At 46.0% G+C, this 16355-nt stretch overlaps 1 protein-coding gene across 7 annotated transcripts in view; it reads right to left on the bottom strand.

Annotated features, from left to right (window-relative positions):
- Window positions 1-221: 221 nt before the first annotated feature.
- SYT6 (synaptotagmin 6) overlaps window positions 222-16355 on the bottom strand; it is a 39904-nt gene continuing 23770 nt past the window's right edge. For 6 of the 7 annotated variants that reach the window (XM_087761927.1, XM_009462436.2, XM_087761930.1 and 3 more), the window contains 5 exons: window positions 15635-16193; window positions 9897-10017; window positions 8185-8356; window positions 7372-7522; window positions 222-1765 (listed from right to left, as the gene is read on the bottom strand). In XM_087761927.1, the coding sequence (XP_087618053.1) occupies window positions 1694-1765; window positions 7372-7522; window positions 8185-8356; window positions 9897-10017; window positions 15635-16193 (1075 nt within the window). In that variant the 3' untranslated portion in view covers window positions 222-1693. The remainder of the gene's footprint in view (window positions 1766-7371; window positions 7523-8184; window positions 8357-9896; window positions 10018-15634; window positions 16194-16355) is intronic. The other variant, XM_087761928.1, reaches the window with a different exon arrangement.

Genomic DNA, 16355 nt, shown 5'->3' with positions numbered 1-16355 from the left:
AGAGTGTCTGCTCCAAATCACGCAGGCTGCCCTTGCAGTGCCTCATACCATGTGAGGGTCTGTTATTAGCACATTTTATTGCAGCCACTGTGATTACTATAACCATCTAAAATCACAAAACACACAATTACTGCTTTCACAAGAGGAGGCATTACACCAGAGACGGCAAGACCTACAAATAAAATAATTTTATTGAGTTTCTGCTTCTATAGCATGTGGCACATAAAGAGAATTAAGACACAAGGTGTGATGAGAAATTATGTATTTGTCCTTCACTGAACAAAGGATCCATCTCACCCAGAAAAACAATGCTAACAAATACCCTTCTCTGCTAGCCAGGGTGTTAACTGAGGGCTGATGCTGTGGCACGTAGGAAAATGGAAACCGAAGTTGACCTGAAGATAGTGGCCGCCGTATGCAGTTCTGCTAACCTGATGTGAGGAGAAATGGCTGCCTTGCTAGCAAATTTTGTTTTAACTCGAAACCAAAATATTTGCATTTACTTAATTTAATGACAGTGGAACAAACAGCACTGATGTACTTATTAACTCAGAGAAAAATCCACAACGAGAAAGTGTCCAAAATCCCCAGCTGTCTGATAAGGAGCGGCTGATTTAGCTCCGTTTGCAGAGCTAGTACTTGGGATGTTATAGCTTCATTTTTGGCCTCTGCAGCCAAGAACCAGCAAAGTTTAATTTTTTCAAAACTTGATCTTCCTCCAGAGTTTGGGCCTTAGAAACTTTTTGCATTAAGGAAGTGCTGATAGTTCAAGAAAAAAGTTTGGAAGCTTTTTTTAGTATCGGTTGTGTTTCTATATTTCCCTTTATCCTTTTGTTCACCCTTTATTGCTAGGATGACACAAGAAATAAAGATCTAGCGTTCATGCAAGGATGCCACCTATTTCTGTAACATCTTTCCCCCTTTATGTCGAACCCCACTTGTGGCAATGCAGTTCTCTCCACTCCACTCCAGATAACGCGGTGATGGACGGGGGGAATGAGCAGCAGCTACGAAGGGGTCTTAAGAAACTGTTCATGCAAGTAGCTCTAAGGAGACTTCAAATACAGGGAAAAAAACCAGTTTTTCCCCCCTGAGGAACCAACGGCATTTTTTTATATATGACAAAAGGAATTTGGGGTACACACTGCACAAACTTCTACCAGCTCATGAACACCTCTACACGAAGAGGAAACCTGTGAACACGCTGCTGGATTTGGGCTGACCACAAGAGTAAAGAGCTGCTCGCAGATCAGAAGTCCCTCGCCTTTCGCTGCTGCTCTTCTAGGCGGGCACAGACACTGCAGCAGGGCCGATCCAGATGTCCCCTCTCCTGGCCGCCAGTGCTGTCTGTAGACACTCAGAGCATCTTTGCACTTTTCCAGCCTTTGTACACACTAAAAACTATTTTACATGTTATTTTACAGACCAACCTTCCAGCTCATGTCTCAGTCCACCTTCTTCCTCTGGAAACAGATCCATACAGTAAAAGCCACAAAAAAAAACATCACCTTGGGAGACATATTAGACAAAGACGTATTTGACCACAAAACGGGTTTCTGCCTTTACTTACGCAGGAACAACTAGGCTGGAAAGTCTCTCTGCTGCCACTGCCACTCAGCAACAAATTACTGAGACTGTAGGCCAAGTGCAAAAATAACTTGGTTTAGTCCCATTTTCCTCGCCGCGCTCTGTATCATGGTGTGGGCGGTGGTTTAGGCGAGGGACAGGAACCCTGGCTGTCAAAGCTCGCTGCCCGGCCTTGCCACTGGTGGGAGAAAAAAGAAAGCAAGTCTAAGCAAACGGGATATACATTATTTGAAATTCTTCACATCCCTTTACCACGTTGCCTGTCTCCTCTTCTGCTCAGAGTCTCATCTGCTCTACAGCGTGTTTCAACTTATTGAACGCCTGCGTTTAACCACTCAGGAAGAATTACTGAACAATTTACTTTATTGCTTTGTAAATCAATTCACAATCGCGAGGACTGCTCACAAAAACGGAAAAATAAACACTATCTGTATGTGCTATGAAGACAAAGTTTGCTCTCAGTTTAGCTGTCTGTTGTTTCCTGGTTTAGTGCTGTTGCCTTTTTGTTTTAGAAATACTGCCTAATTGCAAAATTACTTGAGTCTTTCCGGTCGGGTAATTTGACTACACAGAAACTATGTCCACAGTGCCAGAGACATTACTCAAAGTGGGAATCAGATCAGAGAGTCAGTGGATGCAGCAAACATTTTTTTGCCGTACTTATGGGATCATAAGTTACTAGTCATCTGCCTTGGGGGCTATTATTATAATTCAAAACCATTACTCCTCATTTTGAGTACTTGCCCATCTGACCATCTTGTTTTATTAAATTCGAATGACAAATGATAGACATCTCCCAGAGACAACAGGAGGCATAGTACTTCTACTGCTTCATCCCCCCCCGGATCAATTCCCTCCTCTCCTACATAAGCAGAGCCTCTTTGCAAGCTAATATTAATGCTCTAGCATGTACGAATTTCACTTCTGTGGGTGAAAACTCATTTGGCAAATTGAACTGCACCCTTGCCTTGGCAAAGGCATTTCAAATGAAATGCAACTGAAAATAAGAGGCCGGGATGGCTGCATGGTGCTCACGGGAAGGCTGAGCAAGCCACGCAGCCATTTGCAGATGGTGTCAGTGTCAGCAATACCAAAGCGCCCGGGGCCGGGGCGGCTGTGCCTCCCGCCTGCTCCGGGGGTGCATCCCCCCAGCCCCAGCCTCCCCGGCTGTTGCATGCTGGGGGCTGCGACCCTGCGGGTAGCCCTGGGTGACAGTGACACGCCACGGGGTCTGCGGTCCACGGGACAGCTGCTCATCAGCGCTGGCCCCTTCTGGGTCAGGTCTGCCCTTGCAGCACACAGAGCACGTTCGTGTTCGTTTGAAGCCAGCTGGCAGAGGCTGGGTTTTACCATTTGCTTCACAAGCGTGCATTTTGATGGTTACAAAGCAGGGGCAGAGACAGGGTCAAGAATTCAGCGAGTTTCCTTCCCCAAAGAGACCAATCAGTGTAAAGTAACTCAGAGCACAGGTCTGCATTATACAGACTATATTTCATCAGGGCTGAGCAGAAATGAATGAATGAAGAGCCTGCAAAAGTTGTCCTTCCAAACTGGTTACCTTAAGGTTTCTTCTATGTTTCTCATGTCAAATGTATTTGCTAAAATTGATAATATGGATACAACCTCCCCATGAGAATTATCAATAAAACAACAGATAAGCAGAAATCACCATAGGAATGGGCTTTTGGCAGAGTCCTCAGCATGCTCCCTGCGTTGTTCTGTCTGCAGGGACAGTGACAACATTTGCTACTCCAAAAATGTGATGAAAACTCTTCTGAGAGTAGGTTCAAGTGACCAGCGTGCCATGAGGAACCTGGAGATACTTTTCCTTCATTTAATTAGAAAAGGTGAACCACCCATTGTGTAATTAACAGTCAGAAACTAGGAACAGTTCAATGAAAGTCAAACATGCCCAAAAGTCTGGAAGAGGCTGGTTTTGCATATCTTTAAAGATAAATGGCTGTTCTTGATTATGGGCATGACTCAGCTCTCAGCAAAGTTACTGGGTTTTATCTGGAGAAATAGTTTAAACAAATAAATGCTCCCATGCTGAATGTCAGAGGGACTTGGCAACATCAAAGACCCATTTTGCATTGCGCTGATGACGCTGCTCTACAATATAAGACAGAGTTTGTCTTTTCACAGATAACAGAGAAATTTCCAGGCTGAAAAATGGGAACAGGTTTGTGCTGAGGGCAAGAGTTTCATGGTCAGAATAACTTCAAAATGCCACAGCAAGTGGGATTCTCATCTTCTGCTCTCAAACTCTCCTTCTAAACAGCTGTGTGAGGAGTGTAGTACTTAGAAGCCTACAATTAGTGATTCATTTGCACATGTTCTCTTTTTAATTATGATGGTCATTAAAGAAGTGCAGTCTTTACAGTTTGTTACTCACTGTTGATAAATATGGAGCAACCAAGACATGAAATGTAACAGAAGCAAGTTTCCCTAAAGACTCCAGCAATGAAAGAGAAGAAAGAGCAACACTGGCTCATGGAGAAAGGGCCTGAGTTACGCCACCGACCCTGAAATGGGGTTTTGGGGCCGTGTTAGCCCAGCACTGCAGCTGGTGGAACAGGCTCCATGCTGCCCGGGGTCCTCGCGTGGGACAGGCAAGGAACCATGCCTGCAACGCAGGAGGAGGCTGGTGGTCTGGCCCAGGGAGCACAGTCCCAAAGGTACCGGCGTCCGTCTGTCCATCCCACAATGCTGTGGTGAGCAGCTGGGGGCTAGGGCTGGTCTGTCCTCCTGGTGCAACACACCTCTGGTGATGCTTTTCCTGGTAATTTCACCAGAACCTGTGATTCTGAGCCGTAGTCAAAATATGGCATAAGCCCCTTTTTTTGGCCAGAGTTTTTTCAAGGCATAGCAGGCAGGGCAGTACGCCTGTAGGCTAGTAAAGAAATTCCAGATTCCCCACCCTTTTCTTCACCCATCTGCAGCCCTGAGCTGCATGGGGAGGGAGCCAGGAGCTGTAGCTGCGGAGCAGCACGGGGGAGACAGCAGCAGGCACTGAACTGCTCTGTGCTCCCGGGTTAACCACTCCGGTCATCCATTGCTCAATTTATACCTTCAAAAAGACAATTCAATCCTAGCTTTCTTGCTTTCGGTTTAAGATCAAGCACTCAATCAGGAAAGACACTGAAGTACAGCAGAGGCTGTTACTAATCACTAGAGCAAACAGAGAAGAGCATAAGGATCAACGAGAAAGCAAACGCTCCATTTGCTGGTGCCCAGCTGCGAACCTCTTGAAGATGAAGATGAAGATGACCACTCGGGATGCCAGCACAGCCTGAGCTCACCCCCATGAAGATACAAGGGTGAAAAAGGGATGGAGGGTCAGCAGCTTCTCCCCCAGCATCTGCATTCAAGGGTAGAGGGACCGGGCGGCTGGCAGCCCAGGGGGCCTGGACTGACGGAGCCGGCAGGCGGCTCTGCCGCAGCGTGCAGCCGCGACCCTCGGCCCCCACTGCCCAGCGCGCACCCCCCTGGCCTGGACAGCCTCCATGTGTGCGGGGACCCAGAGCTGATGGTACAGCTGATGATACAAAGCCCAGATTGCTTTTAAAAGATGCACAAACACACATGGAAAAGATGATACGATTAGTTGTAACCAACAAATACCATTTCCCATTAATTTCTGTCCAGGAGCTGTGCCTTTTTCTGTTTGATTTTCTTTGAGCTGCACGAGGGTTTTGCAGACAGCAGTGCTAAAACTTAAAAGGGCAAATAAATACAGGGACCGTTTGCTTGCTGGCTCGGCGCACCAGCTTGTGGCAGAAATACCAGAACAGATGATCAGAGGCTTTTTTTCTTTTCTTTTAAGCAGAGCTCCTGACCTGTGCACTGGGGGGGTGCAATGATTCACTCAGGTTTTTTTTTCCAAAGTCCTGGGGGCTCGGCAGTGGTTTTCAAAGTACATTTCAGAAGGTGAGTCATCTTACACGCCTGCCTTTGTTTCTCTGAGTTTCGTCACAATAATTATGTCTTTTTTTTTCTATTGATTATCACAAAAACTTTACAGGAGTCTTTCTTTCAAACTCCCACCTGCATCGGAAAAATAGGGTATTAAAGTCATACAAATTACAAACTAGAGAAGGAACTCCTGCCCCTGGGTCAGAGGTGGCAGCCGGTATCACGCCGTGAGGTGCTACGGGTGATACGGACATGGAGGTAACCGATCAAATGATAGATCGCTAAGCATTCGTGCTGAAACTCAGCGGTCGCTGATCCCCAGCTCTCTGCGGCAGTGTGAGATGGCATATGCTGCCTGCCTAAACAGCTCTGGCTCATGTGTACGATGCCAGCATTCCAGCATGCAAAGGCTAATGAAAGCCCGGTACTGCTCACCACCCAAAGGCAACGTTACCGTTACACACAAAGTGCACGGTGGTTTAATTTTGTTTTGATTTACACCAGTTCTGCACAGCTGACCCTGGGTGGTTACTCCCAGTTTACAGTGGTGCAATACGAGGTCACGAAACGCCTAATCCAAGTGAGTGTGAATTTTCAGATTTCCATTATCTGATAGATGTATCTCCACTGTGTCTTAAACTAAAATATGAATTGCTGGGTTTTCCCACTGGGTGTAATTTGACCTGGGTCTAGGAAGTGAGGATATTCCTCTGATAAACCCTGGCTCTGGACAGGGCCCTGCGTTTCATCTGCGATAGAGAAATGCCCACCGAGGGACGTGGCAGTAATGAAAACCGCTGCAGAGCTCTGCTCGGGCGCCTGGCTGGCCTCACCTCGCACGGCTGCTGCTTACAAATGCTCGGAGAAAGAAAGAAACCCGGAGATGAAGCAGACCTGCCTCTGGGATGGGCACGTCAGAGTTTCAGAAACCAGCCTGATGAATATGAGCTGGGATAGAACAAACTGCATTCTTGTTAGAGGAAAGAGCAGATTTCAAAGAAACATAGGGTTTGCTGCATACTAATTCAGACTACAGTGGAGGATCACCGAGCCTAGTATCTGCCTTCCACTAGAGCTCAGTATCTGAACTTCAGAGGGAAAATAAGATGCTTTTTGCTATGTACTTAGTCTGTGGCTTTGAGGGAAAACGCTTCCTTAGCCCCAGATAACGGTGGGAGGTTTTATTGCCTTTATTATACTATCACTGGCCACAAATGCTGGCTTGCTTTTCATACCTGAAGTGTCAATAGCATGTGTGGCATTTTCCACATCTCCTCCAGAATTTATGACCTAAATCAGGCAAAACCCAAAGAGCTCTGTAGGAGCATGAGAAAATGGAGTGCAAGGAGGAAGAAAATGCTAGAGATGGTCAAAATGGTACCCAGGCATTTCAGCCCTATTTTATCATCTGGGGCGGCATCAGGTGAATCTCTTTCTCTGGAGATGCTTAGAGCAATTACATTGGTTCTATTTATTCTCCCTCAAAGGCTTGGAGATGAGCCAACAGAAAAAACTTTTAGGATGAATAAATTGGAACTTAAAATAGGCGATATCCCTGGACAACTTGTTCTGCAATCAGAACAGCATTCTCTTCCTTACTGCTCTCAATCTCTAACTTAAAGAAAAAAAAAAACCAATACGGTAACAGTCACATCTGTAAATACAGCCCCTTTCATTCTTGCTTGCAAGCTCAAGGCACTATTTCGAGACAATACGGAGACACTTGTTTTCTAGAGTTCATTTCTGGTGAGAAAATTCCCTCAGCTCTTGTCAGAAACTCCCAAGTGAGAGCAGAAGCTCTCTGAAAGCCTTGAACCTGCTCAGTCATGCAGAGCACATGCATTAAAAGGAAAGAATAACTCCACACACCTCTTTGAAAGACTTCTTTACCTCCACTAATGGATGCCAGTGCGCGATGGGCTTGCGTGGGTATGCCAGCATCTCATTCCAGTGGTCTCTGCCCAGCCCTTCAGCATTGACCCCCACACGGCAAACCCCAATAATCTCGTTGTGACCCACTCTGAAAAACAAGAGAAAAGCAACATGATAACGCCTCGTGCATACTGCCCGTACACTGTCTAACCGAGACTTCTGACCCCACGTTATCAGAGTGCCACGAGGCACGGTGCTGGCGAACGTGGGCTGTCGTATCTGCACGACGAGACTCAGGTCTTGTCTGCTACTGTCAGCGCATGCAGCCCCCAGCACGGTGAGGCACTGCCATCGCCAGAAATAATTATAATAACTTTAAAATGATTTGAACTGTAGATCAGTCCAGATACAGAATCTGGAAGGATGCGTGATGCAGTGGCGTACAGCAAGAATAAGTACAAGTTTGGTAATGGATAATTCATACAGCAATTGCTGCTCAGAATGAGACCATTCACTTTCTAAAACGGGATGACAGTTTGCGGGACAAGCAAATAGCGAAGGGGGACACAGTACCCACTCAAGAAAATGCCATAAAGCAAAGGATCAGCTTTAGCATACTTACTGTTCTAGCAGGCAATTATCCATAACCATAAATAACAATGACACTTTAACAATAAATCACTAGAGACAGATTGATGCCACGGAGCTGTGCGACCAAGGCCGCGATACTACGGAAAATGGCTGTTGAGCTGGAAAACCTGCACCCAACGGGATGTTTTCCCTTCCAGCTCTCCAGACCCTCCCACCTACCGATCATAATCCATGACGGAGATAAGCAGACTGACTTGATCCATGTTCTCTGGGGGAATGTCAAAGATTATTGCTTCATTGTAAGTGGGATTAAGTGTGTTCTTCTTTATGGTGGTTTTCTTCTTTTTCAGTCTTCGCCCATCACAGAGCAAAGACACTTTGACATACGGATCTGGAGAGGAAGAGATAGGAACAGGCCTTCTGTTTATGGAGGTTTATCTTTTTACCGTCACAATATAGAAACAGCATTACCAAAGCATGGGCTGTAAATTACCATGAGCCAAAGGCACTCCTCGAATGTACTTTTAGAAAGAGGGATGTCTGCGTACCCGTCGAACTCACCATTTCTCACACTGGTGTGAGTGCTGACATGAGGTTCAGGCACTGGAGAACAGCACTGTAGTCTTCTTGGAAGGAAAAATCAGCCATTTCCATAAGTTTTTCTGTGATAAGGGTTTGCAAGTATAAGAAGACCCCATCTCAAACCAGGAGCCCATATTCATCAGCAGATGATAACGGGCACTGGGCACTCAGGCATTCTCGCTTGCGTTAACTGCATGGCCACAGACAGCAAACCCAGTGCTTTCTCTGAAGCAAAACTGTAACTTTTTCAGGATTTGCCTGAGAGCAAAATGAAATGCAGCATTTTGATGACCCAAACAGGCAGAGGGGGCTATCTTACAGGGATCCTTTCCTGCACTGCTACCAAAACTATCCAATTGGTAATATTATATAGCAGAGTTACAGTGAGTAGGGGAATTTTAAAACCTATTTTCCCAATGTCAGAGAGCAGCAGAAAGAAAAGGTATTAGGGCAGCTCTGCTTCACGTGCTTTCCACTGGCTGATCATGACAGAATGCCCTCAAGTTACAAACAGCTCCCGTTTGCTGTAATGGCTGCTCAGGAGATTTCAATGCATTTTCAAGTAACAGTAAATGTGCAATATATTATTACAGAAATGCTGAGCTGCCTTCATCTGAAGTCTTAATTCTCAGACATTTCATATGGTATCAAGCTCCAACTTGAGTAGAAATGTTTTCTGCAAAGACCTTTTACTGTATTGTTACTGCCTTTTATACAAGTCATCAATGAAATTCAAATACTGTGATGTTGAGCTCTGGAAAAGAAACTGCTTTGCATGTTGAAATCCAGAATTTATGCATGCTGAATTTGCAAGGCAACTCTTTGCATACAGCCTTCAGGTGACTTCGATCCTAATGTTTGAGTACTGGCCACTGTACGGAGGAATGCACGCTCACCCAGGATTTACCCCGCTGGCCCATGATCCTTGCCTAATCTTGGGGTGAAATGATTGATTCTGGCTGTAGGAGGCTATCTGATGGAAAACTCCCTACTCACAGAACACTGCTAGGGTCAGTATCTGCAACAGGTCTGAAGCGTCCAACCCAAGAGATGCCTTAGAGCTTTGACTCCGCAAACCCTCCGGTGGGGATGGGAAACCGCTGGGAGTCTCCTTGAATAGTACGTTCAGGTGTATAATCACCCTCCCTGGATTCCTGTCCTTGGGCTTAAAAGATAATTCTACTTTTAAAATGTTGTGCATACTTAAAACACGGACAAAGCTTTGTCAGGTGCTTTGGTGACGATGCAGCCTTGGCATCAAGAGACGTCTGCCCACTGTCCATTGAGGCTGCCCTGAGGGAGGAGGAAGAAGTGTGGATGGGGTCATCCTCAGACATCGAGCACCTTACCTGAGTAACCAGTGATGTCCATAGCCTTGAGATTCCTGCATTTAATGACTGTTAAGGTGAGGCGACCTGCAGTTGGCAAATAACAAAGGGAAAACATGATCTCTCCCAGGTCCACGCTTTCCTTGAATAAAACAGAGAACACATTAGATTGGAAATGTGCGAGAAGCAGCTAGGCTGCCTCCACCCTTCACCGCCGTGCTTCGTGCAGGATTCATGCAGCGCTCGCACTGAAAGAGGCTGTTCTCTAGTCTGCCGTTTTCAGGTGAATGACACTTTACTATATGGCGGTGCTGCGGAATTTATTTTCCAGCGTATCCCAACATTATTTGGCTAAAAATGAATATAGGGAACAGGAAAAAAAGTGTGTCCAAATGTTACAGCTTCAAATCATAGTTAAGGATAATCTTCCGCTGCCTCACTACGTGCTTCCTATTGCAACATTACAGCTAATGCACTCCTCTTTTTCTGCTCCACTGCTCACGCAGAAATGAAGTGATATCTAACACCAAATGAAGGCCATTAAGGAAATTACATTAGTATCAAGTTCTGCTTGAATGTACAGTATATATCTTCTAGTGCCAAGTGTGTGACACTAACATCTATTTCTTCAAATGGAGAAATGCCAAACACAGAGCGAGACCACAGAAAGGCGAGACCTTAACATGCATAATTCTCTGGTTGTACACTGCAACAAATGCAACGAGGGACTTGCTAGTACGCCTGCTGCCATCCGTTCAGTAATAGAGGACTTTGTGGGTGCCTGACATTTCGGCAGAGAATGCAGACAGCTCTAACATGGTGATTTTCTCTGAAGTTGAGCATGAATTACCAGGTAGTTACAGACCAAGGAGTCATAGCTTTAATACAGAAGAGAACCATGAAGGGCTCCATTTAGTAGCAACTGAGCTTTTAGGTTGTGACATGCTTACTAGCATTTGGACCACCAACCCCTTTGAGATGTCTTCAAAGATCTAACAAAAGCAGCATGAGGCATGTATAAGTATGTATATAAATAGGGAGTTAACCAGCAGATGGCACTCAGAAATGTTTGGTAGTTTCTGGATTACATAGAGGCAAATACAATTTACTCTTTTAGTGCCCCATAAAACAACTTTTACGCATAGCTCTTAGCACCTCTTGTACATACAGCTTTATCTACTACACTTCCTAAAAGCCCATTCCGTTATTGCCTTGCTCATGGGAATTCAGGAAAAAAATAAACAAACCAAAAGTATCATTTAAACTAGAAAGCATTATCATCTGAAGTCAGCAGAAGGATTTCCAAATACCTTCCAAAAATGGATTTAAAAAATATATGTCTTATTTTGTACATACAGATCCCACATCTGTAGAGCAAACAACTCATTTATTTTTGGAAACAGAGTGTTTGATTCATTTCAATGTGATATAATGATCTGCTGAAAATAAATTGTAGCTGTTAGTAGTAGACTGATGGAACTAAAAAGACGAGTAAATGCATTAGGCACTTAAAGCTTTGCTAAGTGTTAGGAGAATAGGTCTTGTTGATGGATGAGATTTTTGCCAAAAGATTTCCTTCTCTTTCTCTTGTAAGGCAAAGATTAGATATTTATTCCACTTAGACATGCAGAATACTAATGAACGTTATAAAAAGTCTTGATTCTTGACAAGACTTCACTTGAAAATCTTCTTAAGCACAGACGGTTCAAAAGAAACAGTGGCAGCCAAATGTTTTCTGGACAGAGCAATGCATGACTAGAATTGTAAGTATCTAAATAAACGTTGTCTCAGAAGGTGCTATTTGCTGGTAAATAAGAGTTTAATACTCTCACTCACTCAGAGTTCCCACGCTGATCTCTTGCTCGCCTTAATGAACCAACGACATCCTAAACAGCTTTCCTTCCAATGCAGCAAAATGTTCTCGAGTCGCAGCCTCACTGGCGGTGACCAGTAATGAAATAGGTGAAAACATTTACTGAGTTATTATTCCTCTCCCTTCAGTACCCCCTGATGTGTCTGCCGGGAGGTAAATTTCTTGCCTCACAAAATATTACTAAAGGTACCTTATTAAGGCACCAGAATCATTCTCATCACACACGAAAGAGCTTTCAGAGCCCCTGCAGCTTCTAACTCTTGACTTCATTTCAGCTACGGCACCTTGAATATACCGGGTGTCCCCGAGTCGGGCTGCTGTCTTGGAGGTAGAGCAGCAACGAACAGCACCACTGTGTGCTCCAAAACGTTTGGCAGTTTTACCTCTGGGGTCACCTGTACCCTGAGAGCTGAGCTGAGCCGCGGCTCTTGCTGCCTGACTCCCATGTGGCCAATTTCCAGAGGACAGGGAGTTCCTGTTTTTTTACAGCATCTTAAAATGACCACTCAAAAATCATGTGCCCAAAATTACAATTTGCTTTTTAAAACATGGCACTTCTTGTTACCTTTAGAGGTATTCTTCCTCTTTTGAGATGAATTGCTTTACATGACAAAAAGCCCGAATGAATAACTCTGCACGGAGGAGGCACTTCGCAAGGAGCGTCTGGAGCCTGCTGCAGACACTGCCACTGCACCAGAACTACGCTTGAGGACTGGGATTGCACCTTTTCACTTAAGTGTCTCCAGCTCCAATCAGACACTGCGTGTACCAGTCTTACCTATATACTTTACTGACAAGAGAAAAGAATTTGAAATAAATATTTGGAAATTATGATTAGAAATGGTTGTTCTATTCCCAAAGAAACGTGCACCTGAATCTCACTGCGTGCCGGCTGCACTGGATGCTGTGTCCTCTGCGCAGTGCAACAGCAATTAGCATTCAGACGACACGCTGGGCTGGGTCTGTTCCTTCACACATTCTTTGGTCTGTGTTGGTTTGGGAGGGATGAGAGCAGGAAGCCTTGGACACAAATGTCAGAAGAGAGCAGCCCCATATGAGATCGTGAGAGCACCCTGTGGGCATCATCTGATCTTCTGTTCCTCTCCTTGCACTGAGAGGACCTGTTCAGGGTATAAAACTAACATAAATTGTTCTTTGACCTCATTGTATTAGGTCAAGAGATTTTTCTTTGCAACCATAGCTACAGGAGATTAAAATGTGCCCCGTGGGTACATTATTTTCTTGCAGATTATAGACATTGGGACATTTCCAAAATTTGTATCAGTACCTCTCAGGAAATAATGGAAGCTCTGAATCAATAACCTTTGCAGACTTGAAACCAAAAATGTTTCACTGATTCACAAGCTGTACGATCATTAATTAAATAGTTGAGTGCTGGCTATTTGAATAGCTTATATCATTGCTTAAGTGCGTTCCTATCTTCTTACCCACAGGATTGATCCAATGTATTATTAGTCACCCAGAGCTTTCCTCGGGTATTATGAAAACTGTATTTACCCTTCTCATTTTTGATTAAACAGAAATGTCCTTGGGTGTGTTACAGCCAGCTGAGATGTACCAATATTGGCCCAGTCCCAAAGAGTGGCACAGAGAGAATGAGGGGACAGAGCCAAATGCAGCACTCAGCGTTTCTGTGGGAGCTCTGCAAGGCTGCTGCACAGTGTGTCTTGGGCATGATGCTGGCTCTGCTCCTCTCACACCTTCTTTGGAGGCTTCTCCCTCAACAACACTTCTGTTGGTGTCTCTCCACCTGGTTTTGTGGTTTATTTTCCATTAAATTATTTTACTTAGTCAGCTAGGAAAACATCCGCTATTTATTGCGGAACGATCTCAGCAAAACACAGAACATACACAGGTTAAAAACTCCATAGCCTTCTCCTGCAGCTACGTGTTTTATGTGGTGTTCCTCTAGTTTCCTCCTGCCCACAGATCTTTTCCCTCCCAACTCTTCAGGCTTACCATACTCTTTGTATGCTGATCATATAGCAATGGAAGGGAAACTCCCTGCCACCACACAAGGGACTTCACCCCAGGATTCAACACCAGGGCACGTCACAGCCAGCCTGGCAGAGCTGACAGCAAGCTGAGTCTTCAGAGGCAGCAGATGCAAACAGGTAGATGCCTCCAAGAGGCATCCGCATGTGTGATGCTCCTTGTTCCTCTCCGAGCAACCCTTTGCCAGGTGATCGGATACGCCTGGTGCCTGCTTGCCTCTTTGCCAGTGTTTTTCCTTTCATTACCATCCATTAATCATAACAGACATGGCTATTCGTGGATTGAAAGCCAAAAATTGTAAATACCCTGCGAACTAATACCATTGACTTTCCTCGTGGTTGATCCTGTGCCTCCCTCCCACCTCGCTTGCAGGCAAGATGCTCAAAAGGCAGCCCAGCTGGAGCTCATAGCACGCTCCCAGCAATGCCCCAGGGTACCTGGCAGGCATCGCGTGTATCTCGGCATCCTTAGGCAAGCATGGCAAAAGCTGTACTGCCACAGAAGCATGACGGCCTCTCTCTGCGCCCTACCAGGGCAGCTGCTAGCCCGAGAGCTACCTACCAGGGCCAACACGCTGCACGCACACCGTATTCCCTGCGGTGCCTGGGTGCTGAGCTCCCGCACCAAGTCCCAGCTGCAGCACCACAGCACAGGATACAGTGCTGCGCACGTGTGTTGGACCTCACAGCTCTCAGAAAGTTGTGAACACACTACAGTGAAAGAACATGCATTAATAGTAGTGACCAAGGGGTACAATTGATGGTACTGAGACAAAAGCTGCAGAGAGTTGCAAAGCAAATGTCTTTTGATGCTGCTGACCACAATGCAATGAATATTCATACTTGAAAGTTCATTCCCCAATACAGAAAGTGGGAGAGCAAAGGTATGAGATGAGCTATGAAGGAAGTTGCAAGACAGATTTTTGCAAGTCATGGGGTTATGCCAGTCACTAGGAAAGATTTGACAGGCCTGTGCTTACAGCCACAGGGGTGAGGACATCTCGGATTCCAGTTTCAGAAATAACAACAAGAAATGACAAAGATGATGACTGACTTGGTGTCCAACTGCAAAGCAGTTCAATCATTTGTTTGCCCTCAGAACCAGCCCGGTCCTCCTGGGAGGACAGCGGAGGAGCAGACAGCTATTATGTAGAGGTTAATGTCATTGCTTCTGCACTCAGCGATCAATGTGAGAAGGTGTCTTCTCCTGCTGGCTCCCTGCAACACTGAAAGTGGCTGGGACATCTCCTCCTCTGATGCTTGGTTTCACTTTCGGAGGGAATTCAACAGAGCTACTAAAAGACCCACATCAAGCTCTGGAAGAGTTGCCAGCAAGACATCAGACAACACTCTCAGTGCAGTAAAGCCCAGTGCCGCCGATGGCTGGGAGTGGCCCTCCAGAGCTAATTCTTACCATTACCATGTGCACGTGGCAGGCAGCCAGAACCTGAGACCCTTCACATGTCGAAGGGATGCCGGACAGGGAACATACTGAACCCCTCAGTTGTTTTTTAGCAAACCTGCTATCAGTGAGACTCGCTGGGTGAGATAACAGCAAGTCATTAAGTAAGGGGATGACATTCCAGTAAACTGGGATTTTGGTAAAGCTGAGAGGCATGCAATGGTTGTAGGTCCCCAGGGCTAATGGTACCAGCTGCAGGGAGGCAATAAACCCGTCAGCTGGCAGTTGTGCAGGACTTACCCCTTTAGGCAGTCCAGCCAAAAAGAGAAGCCCAACCCATCCTGCCCTGGAGCCGCTCACCACACACTCGGTGCCTGCCCTCCGCATGCACAGGTACCGCGCACCGCGCCGCAGCACCGCGCTGCAAACGCTCCCAGGGCAGGGATGACCCTCCAGAGCAGATACTCACCGTCGTCGCGTACTGAATGTCCTTCCAAATGGAAGTCTCCCGGGAAAGGTCTGAGGCTTCAAACAGGTTCTCCAAGATAACTTCTCCTATCATGTCGTGTCTGGAGAACCTGTCAAAGTCAAAGACGCTCAGGTGGAGCTTCCTGCTCACCAGCTCCTCGTGGGGCACTGGGAAGTGGAAGGACTCATCGAAGGTGGGATTCAGAGTCTTCCTGTGGACTCGTGTCTGGAACTTGCGCTTTCTGTCGGGCAGGAGGTAGATCTTCACATACGGATCTGAGCTGCCGCAGAAGTCTTTGGCTGGCAAGTCAAAAGCCCTGAGAATTCGGACAGTCAGCGTCTCATTCTCGTAGTCGTACTTGAGAGTGAAGTTAATTTTCCCACAGGTCTTTGCTGCCTCTTTTTTGGGGTCCTCAGAGTCAACAGATTTTTGCTTATAGAGTTCGGGCTTAATGCGACCGATGCTGGTCGGCTGCTCAGCCACAGCCGGTGGGTCCATGCCGTAGTCCATGCTGGATACGTGCATTTGCCGAGGAAGGTGCCTTTTGAAGGAGATGTGCCTGCAGGAGGAATACATGACAGCTCTATGGTTTTCCAAGGACATTTCTTTCCTTTTTCTCCCCTGGACTACTAATGCTAGGAAAGCAGGGAGAGCACAAGAACAAGTGCAATAGGTGCTCCTGACCTCTGCACAGAAACCACGTATGTTATGGAAATGAACA

This window comes from Nipponia nippon, unplaced genomic scaffold (genome assembly GCF_047370975.1).
Source record: "Nipponia nippon isolate SJK-2023a ecotype South Korea unplaced genomic scaffold, ASM4737097v1 scaffold_25, whole genome shotgun sequence".
In the NCBI taxonomy this organism is placed as follows: Eukaryota; Metazoa; Chordata; class Aves; order Pelecaniformes; family Threskiornithidae; genus Nipponia; species Nipponia nippon.
This window is presented reverse-complemented; position numbering and strand designations above follow the sequence as displayed.